Raw genomic sequence first — 9,160 nt, forward strand, 5'->3', positions numbered from 1 at the left:
GAAATGTATAAATTGCGTTTATGTTTGTATAAAACGTGAGAAAATAGTATATACACATGCAAATACATATATTTTCGTCCTATATACTTATAATTAAACAATAAAAATACTCCCCTGCCCAGTTTCTTTTGCCTTTTTCTCTTTCTCGTTTTATACAATTTTCAAAATTGTATCTAATTTCTCTCTTTCTCGTTTTATACAATTCGATTCAATTGTATATTCCTTGTCAAGTCTCTTTTGTCTTTCTCTCTTTCTCATTTTATACAAATTCAAATTGTATATAATCGTTCTATACACTTAAATAATACAATCGTTTTATATACTTCGTTTTTATACAGTTCTCTGCCCAAGTGTTTTTCTCTTTCTTGTTTTATACAGTTCGTTTTATACAATTTACTTCAACTGTATACGTATAGCGAATTATATAATTTCTATGTTTGCTATGAAGCGCAATTGTGCAAAATTTTGCTATAACATATAAATATAAATTTTTTAGTTGTTATAAGCGAAAGTTTGCCCCATTTTTTTTACAGTTTAACCAAAAAATTGTGCACACTTAAATCATTTGTACGTGGCGTGAAAAAAGAGCCATTATAACACGTGGTGTCTTCCACTTAGGGCCTTAAACAGGTTAAAGCCCATGGGCCGGAAACCAATAAGCTCCATTTCTCTCTCACGTATCTACAATTCTACATTTGTCTTTTGTTCTCTCGCAGGGTTTGTACCGTAATATCCAGAATTCTCACTGTATCCGTGAATTTGCTGCATTTTCCTGGGGAATTCATCGGTGTTCTTCCTCCTGAAGGTTCATTTTGAAGTCGTATGGAAACGGAGTTTTAGCTCCAGGAGATGATTTCTGTGATGAGCAACAGATTCGAAGCAAATCGAAGTAACGATTCAGTAGAAGAGACGCAAGTTAGGGTTTCCAGTAGGACCCCCTCAGATGATTCTGAACAAGCGAGGGTTTCTATGGACGGAAAGGATTCTAGGGTTTCGAATTCCCAAACGGAGGATTCTAGGGTTTTGGAATCGGAAACTGAGGGAAATCAAACTAGGGTTAACGAAATAAAAGACGAAGAAGGTGGTAGTTCGGTGAAGTCAGGTCGAATGAAGTTGGAGCAGAAAGGAAAGACAGCATTGGTTTCTAGTAAAACTGATGCGAGGAAGGGAAAATTGGAGCCTTATGTTTCTGAGTATGATTTAATGCTCTCTAAGTTTGATGAATTTGCAGGAAATGTGAAATGTTGGTCAGTTGGTTATGGGTTTGAAATGGGTGATATGGTGTGGGGAAAGGTGAAGTCACACCCTTGGTGGCCAGGTCACATTTTCAGCGAAGCGTTCGCTACTCCTTCTGTGCGAAGGAGTAAAAGGGAGGGTCACATTTTGGTTGCTTTTTATGGTGATAGCAGTTATGGCTGGTTTGATCCAGATGAGCTTGTACATTTTGAACCAACTTATGCGGAGAAGTCTATGCAAACTAATGTGAAGAACTTTATAAAAGCAGTGGAGGAAGGGGTCGATGAAGTGAGCCGTAGGAGTGCTTTAGGTTTGGTTTGTTATTGTAGGAAGACATATAGACTTCGTGCTGTGTCAATTAATGGGTTCTTTGCTGTTGATTTTAGTGATCTTGAGAGGAATTGTACTTACTCTGCTAGTCAGATTAAGAAGGCTAGGGAAAGCTTTAAACCCAAAGAGACTAGGGGTTATGTGAATAAGTTGGCATTGAAGCCTAGGAGAAAAGTGCATGCGGATCTTAACCTTGTTAAGAAGAAGGCAACCGCGTTGGCTTATAGGAAGGCTGTTTTTGAGGAAGATGATCCTACCTATGCAGAAGCTTTTGGTGTTGTTTATTCTAAACAAGCACAAGAAGTGGCTCAACCATTTAGACAACCCTCTTCAAGAGGTATTATGTTTCACTCCCTTTGTTTTATTCAATGCTCTCCTATCAAAACCCCAAGAAATAACCTTGCAAATCTTTTGCCCTGTTAGTGTGTACTTAATTTTGGAGTATTATATAGCTCATTATTGGGGATGATACACCTAGAACACTAAATTTGAAGGAATTGCAATGTTTTAACTTGTTTGTTTCAAGTTATTTGGATAGAAACTACTTTGTTGGATTGTGTAACTAGGTATTGGTATTGATGTCATGTTGCAGTCCGCTCAAGGCCATCAACATTGGCACATTACAAATTTGGTGAAGATTGAGTGTGAATAGGATATTAGGCGAGGGAAAGTGTAGAGAACTTTCCCCTTTTATATATCCAATCTACTTTTCTAGCCACCCCTAAAATATTGTGGGGTGTTCAAATGATAAGTTGGTCAATATACCAGTGTCCCCCTTAAGCATGAAATTTCGCTTTTGGTTATGTTAATAAGGGTGAACCGCCCTTAATCTAATGGAATTGGAAGATAGGAAAGAAAACATGAGATGAGTTGCACATTAGTGCATAATAATGTCTTATAGAAGTTTACGGCAATTAAAGCCATAACTGGCTGCATAATAGGTTATGCTCAACATTAATGTTGTTATCTCCCGCTATTGTTATAGTGGGACACGTGAATTAGAGCCTAAAGGCGAATTCAGTTGGTTGGATATCTTCAACTATATAAATAACTAATGGTTGTAGTATGGGTTTTTACTTTATGTGTAAGGGGTTGTCTGGCAGGATGCATTGAAAAAATAGTAGATCATTAACTTTGTGTATTATTAATACCATGTTTGGTACATTTTTTCAATCTATGTATAACTAATGTAAGCATTAGTTATGCTATATATAATTAATGAATTACAAAACATGGTTATAGAAATGTAATGATTTTTGATGCATTCATTAGCATGGTTAATGATAACATTGTCCTTCAAAGAATTTCCACACCCTTACCACAGTATTATACAATGGTGGGTGTTTTTGTGAACATATTTTTTGTGTGCGGAAATTATGCAATGCTTGTAATTACAACAGATTTAAATGTGCGTAAGAAATAATCTCAGTATAAGTATAACTAATGTAGTATTAGCAATACAACTTATTTTTAGGGCTCTTTTTATACACCGTATCAAACGACCCTAAATGCATAACTCTATCCCCCATCCCACAAAAACCAATTCCATCAAAAACCAATTACAAAATAAGCTTCCATTCCTGCTAACACGACTTAGGCCTCCTACTAAAACAACTAATTACATTTGTAAATGTTGAATGAAAAAATTACATTTTGTTGCCTTCTTTGATTAACTTGGGATATATAATGTCTCTATCAACTCCTTAAATTGTGTCACTACCTCATCTCTCTGCATACTTATATTAAATTTTTTCCATTTTCTAGCTCTCCACATATGATAAGGTATCGCCCCACTTACAACTGCAATGATTTCCTTTTGAAATTGCTTCCAATGCTTCAACTTTATGCCCTCTAGTACCTGCTTGATTCCATTACTTATCAGTGTAATCCCGGTCCACTGCATCAATTCTTGCCACTATTTTAGTTCAACTGATTCAAATAAATGCATTGTGGTCTCCATAGTCTGTTCATCACAGAGGCAACAATCCCTATCTTCAACTAGAATATGTATGTAATCTCAATTTTCTCTCCTGAGTGATTAGTCGACCTTGCACGGTAAACCACACTATGAATTTGTGCTTAGGTAAAGCCACAACAGGCCAAACCAATTCAGCAATTTTCATGTGTGGCCTATGTCCTAATAATTCCAAATAGCTTCTTGTCTGAGTGATTAGTCGACCTTGCACGGTAAACCACACTATGAATTTGTGCTTAGGTAAAGCCACAACAGGCCAAACCAATTCAGCAATTTTCATGTGTGGCCTATGTCCTAATAATTCCAAATAGCTTCTTGTGATAGAATATTTCTCACTTTGAGTCGATTTGTTCTGTTCTTGCAGTACCATTCCTTGCCATTCCTGCATTTGGTACTTAATTGCATTAACTTTCCTCCAATACCAACTACAATCTATAGGTACCTTGTGATTCCATGGTTTGCCAAATCAATTAGCCCACCGAAGCCACATTCCAAGCACTACTTTCTTTTATATTCAATCCACCTCTTCTTTTAAGATGACACACCTTATCCCATAAAGCTAGTGCAACCTTTTTCCTATCTTCAGAATTTCCCCACAAATAGCTCCTAAACTTCTTTTTGTTATCTCTCTCAAATTATTAGCTATTAGAATTAATGTGTTGGTTCATCTTTATTACCCAAGTTAGTATTTTGGAAGGTAAGACGTCAAGGACCTGCCTCATTGAGGTAAAGCGCTTGCCTTTTTTATTTATTTGTATTGTTGTTATTGAGATTTCGAAATCTCAATAACAATATATTAGCAAATATTTCAATTCAAAGAACTTGAAGGAGTCAAAATTTTAGACAAGCAATACTAAATTGCTTAAAGTAAAAAGAGAGACAAAACAAGCTAGAAAAAGAATGTGCTAGTGCCTAATTACCAAAACAAACTTACCTTTTGCAACTGAAGTCTAAAGACGGATGGAGAACCCAGTTGACTCAGAAAAGGTAAGGGGTGATAAAACCCTAAAATCACAAGCATCGCCTTTTCCTTCCTTTTTTTTGAACTTGTGTCACACCTGTGTCGACATGACGTGAGTGTGGGATTTGTATTGGATGTGATCAACCAATTTTGCATACTTTGGCCAAACTCGATAGTGAAATAAAGACAAAAATAGTGATTTTTGAAATCATATCTAGAGCTAGGGTGATTTAGGCATATGCTTCTTATCGTTTAAAGATATTGTAATAAAAAATTCGCAGTCAAAAGGGCTGTAAGGATATTTATGGGCTAAAACTTAACATAACTATTTAATGTGTGGTGAACTAAATAACTTTATCATGTCCCCTTAAACCACGTGCAGTAGCTTTGTTACTCGCACCAATCCAAAAAAATGAGATACACTTGTAGATATATGATTTACTTTTAGACGTATTCCCTCACCCACATTCATACCTCGATATGTATCCTTGAATCTTCAAATATGCATTACATAGGATCAAGTTTCTGGATCCACATATTTATTACACATATGCCCTTAAGTTTGAGCAACTTAGTTTATTGTTTTGGAGTAGTCAAATCAAACTAACTTTGATGAACATTTGGTCCAGACACGAAACCTCTATAGAGCATGAAAAGAGATGTCTAATTATGTCAAAGTGAAGTGTTAAAAATTGAATGAGTTGAAAATTCTACGATGGTAAAGAATGTATATACTGGCGATATGTATTTGTTGATATTAAGGCAAAAAAAAGTGTGATGCTAAAGAATGAGATGGTTGCACTATTTTTTTTAAATGATTGTGATATTTGAAATAATTTTCAAGCACCTCAATTTATTTCACGGGATATCTGTTACCTCTTGATGTGATTTGTGCCAAATAATCATTTCTACCCAGTCTGACAAATGGGAAGAATTACCTAGTATTTCTAGTCTCTATTGGGAATTAAACCTAATACCTCATGGTTCTCGCCACTTCATTGATTATTAGGTCACATCCGTGGGTGTAATTGCACTATTCCGATGATTTTATCAATCCTTCCCCTAATATTTTGCACTGTCTTCTATAAGTTGTCATGATTTCTTCATTGTAGTTTTTTTGGTTTTCATTATTATTTAGATTTGCTACCGATGAGTCAACGTTCCTTGGAAAAAAATCTCTCTACCTCTTTAAGGTAGGGGTAAGGTTTATTTTTAAATTTGGGCATGTGTTTACAAGGATAAAATTGAAATACAGAAACAATCCCATAGTTGCAACAAGTGCATAAGTTACAATAACTAGAAAATGTACCTTTTTTAATCTCTAAATCCTTTTTCACCTATCCAATTAGAGAACTTGTAATTTCAGTTGGCTTTTGTCATTTTCTTCATGTTATTCCTCTTTCTATTGTTTCTTATTTAGTAATTCAATAATCTAATTGTATTGTATCATTTGAAGTTTTCCTTGTTATTTGAACCACACAAACTTGATGACATATATGTATGGTTGTTTATGGTTTCGATCAATCAACCAAAATCGAACCGTAATCCGAACCAAATCGATTAAAAACACCGATGTTTGGTACGATTTGGTTAGGTTTAGTTTGAAAACCAATTTTTTGGTTTGGTTTTGGTTTTACTAAAAAACAACATTAAAATAACTAAACTAAATCGATACTTTGTAAATCCATTTAGTCAATCCATATTTCAGAATTAGCCATAATAATACTAATTATAAAATACTAGGTTTATGTCGGAAAAGATGTAGTGTGTGATATGTTCTTATAAAATACGATAGTTGTGGTGGTAAATTAAATTACAATAAAAATTCATAGGTTTATGTCTCATGCTAGGGGAGATGCTTGAGGTTTGATATAGTGGGCAGGATCGGAGGCATAGACAAGCTGAAAAGATATTAGGGAGAGGTGATTAGATAGGACAGACATAACTTTAGATTATCGAAAGATGACCTTAGATAAGACGGTTTGCTTGTTGAGTGTCTAGGCTTTTTGTTTGTCGTTCTACTAGTTGTATTTTTGTTGTTCTTGCTTTTGATATATATTATCACCCTTCAGGGTGACCTAGTGGTTTGAGCTTAGGACTTCCATGTTGGAGGTCTCAAGTTCAAAAATCATCCCCAATAAAAGCAAGGTTTTTGCCTTCTGGGTTGAGTTGGTGCGGGTTACCTCTCCTATTTAGTTCGCAAACTATTGAATAGGAGCGGGGTTTTACCCTATGCACACCCAATGGGTAGCGGCTACGGGTTTTCCTTGTCATAAAAAAGCACATATATATTTATTATTATTCGTTTATTGGGTTTGAGTCATTTCACCATTTTGTTCTTATTTATTTTCCTGTAGGCTTTGAATTGATCTCTTATTAGTGTTGTGTTTTGTTCTTATTTATTTTCCTGTAGGCTTTGAATTGATCTCTTATTAGTGTTGTGTTTTCTTTATTGTTTTCTTGTTCTTTATACTTGAATTTGTTGCATTAAGTTTATGATCTCTTCGAAAATAGTTCTCTTCTAATGCGAGGTAGTTGTAAGATCCGTGTATACTTTGTTCTCCCTATACTCGACCTATTGGATTCACTGGATATGTTGTTGGATGAAATCAATTGTTATTTTCTTAATACTGCAGTTAGAGGGTGACTTAAAACGGAGCGCCATGGATTATGGAGATTCATATAGTAGATTCCAACTTGGTTGGGTGGATGCATTTATCTTTTCTATTCGTGTAATCAAAACTGATTTTGAATTTTATTTCAACTTTTCTCTTATTGTTGTTCAAGCAAAACTGAAAAATATGCATATGCAACCCATAATTTGAAGCGATTTTGTTGACATGAATCTAGTAGTTTTAATTTTTATTATTATTATTAGGGAGAGGTTCAAAATGTCCTTAAAAATATCCTCTTTCCATCTAATAGATAAAATATGTCCTCAACATATTTTGTAGTCTAAGAATGCCTTTCGTAACTATACAATGGCATGACAATGATGAGTCATTTAATGAAACAAATGGCAGGATCCTAAACCACTCTCCGAACAACTTGTGCATAGGAAACGATGATTCTCCAAAGTATAGGATCCCTCGCTCTAATATTGACCTCATACAACTGTTGGATTCATGGCATCCCTCGTTGATGTAACTCTTGCAAAACATTATTAGAATTCCCCGTTCTAAACCTCAACAATTTGTATGAGCAGATTCTTAATGGTAAAAATGATTTACATTCAACTTAAGATCAGTTTATTTCCATTCAAGATAGGTAAGGTGAAATGTTAAAATGGGTTACTTGGTGGGTTTAGGGTTTTTGTCTTGGATAGTTAGATTGGGTTTTTGATAGAAAATGGTATTTTTAGACTGAAAGAAAATGGGAGCACTTATTTTATCTAATAGATGGAAGGAGGGTATTTTTAGAACTTTTTCCTTAGTATTATTATGGGTTGTTAGGAAGTATAAATTAAACTAAATCAATTTACAAAACATTTGGAGTTCGGCCCCAAGTTAGTTCATGGTTGTCAACCATCTTTTGAAATTGTTCTTACAATGCTCGTCCAAAAAACAGAGTTGACATACACGAGAGGAACTAGCATATCTCCAGGCTGGGTGGTCGTGAGCTACAAGCTTGAAGGGTTGGAGTATCAGGAACAAAGTATAGCACAACCTAAATCCAATCGGGGAAAATCATTGCCCTGGAACATTTGCCATGCTTCTTTTCTTTTTCTTCGAGGGTTGGGTGTATAGAGTTGGTGGTCCAACAAATTTCTTCTTTGGCCGAGGCATCAGTTGCTTGGTTATGCTCTTGTAAACTTGTTTTACTTGAGGATCCCCTAGGCTTAGCATCAACGACCCACATTCATATATTAAGGCATTATAAATTTCATGGCCTTGTTGAAGCATATGAGTACTTCCATTGAATGACATCCAATTTTTTTTAAAGGAGTGAGCCCTTGTTATGAAGTCCCTCCAATAAAATTGCTGATATATCGTGTTAGTAGTATTGAGGATTCCTTTTGTAAATCCAATTACCTGTTCGCTATTAGAGATAGCTTGATTTTTTACTTTATTTTATTATTTATGATGTTGAAATGAGTGAGTGAGAATTGATATAGTCAACCCCAGTGTTTTCAAAGGCGCGCTTAAGCCCTGAAGCGAGGCTCAAAACTTGTTGAGCGCTTCGCCTCACTTTATGTGACCTTCGGTGTCATCATCAAGGTTCCAAGGCAAACTTTTCCTGGCCAATAAGCCTTCTTTGAAGAAGTGACACTACACAATTGATATTTCATTTTATCATAATATTTTTTCAATTTCTTTGGTCATAAATGTGTCATTCATGTTTATAATTAAGTCTTGGATTAAACATATATATTTGTATTTTTTTCTTCCTCCGCGCCTTTTTTTCATTAAAGCCCACACTTTATTTGCGCTTTGCGCTTAAAGCCCCCACGGACCTTAGAGCTTTTTTGCGCTTTTCGCCCTTGATAACACTGGTCAACCCCGACTTTTTGGGACTGAGGTGTATCAACAGTAGTTTGCTAATACGAATCTACAAGAAGTTTTGGTGTCACGTCTAGATAGTTTACCTTCTTTTTTTGTTTTAGTATGCACTTGTTTCTTTCCGCTTGTCCATCTTTATATAACCCCACCCACCCACCA

The 9,160-nt window shown here is 35.2% G+C and overlaps 1 protein-coding gene across 1 annotated transcript in view; it reads left to right on the forward strand.

The window, feature by feature from the left end:
• Positions 1-656: 656 nt before the first annotated feature.
• The window catches only part of LOC107007748, a 12,542-nt gene continuing 4,038 nt past the window's right edge, over positions 657-9,160 (forward strand). The window contains exon 1 of the mRNA XM_015206507.2: positions 657-1,903. Coding sequence (XP_015061993.1) covers positions 850-1,903 — 1,054 coding nt within the window. The 5' untranslated portion in view covers positions 657-849. The remainder of the gene's footprint in view (positions 1,904-9,160) is intronic.

The sequence above is a fragment of the Solanum pennellii genome, chromosome 1, assembly GCF_001406875.1.
Source record: "Solanum pennellii chromosome 1, SPENNV200".
NCBI lineage: Eukaryota > Viridiplantae > Streptophyta > Magnoliopsida > Solanales > Solanaceae > Solanum > Solanum pennellii.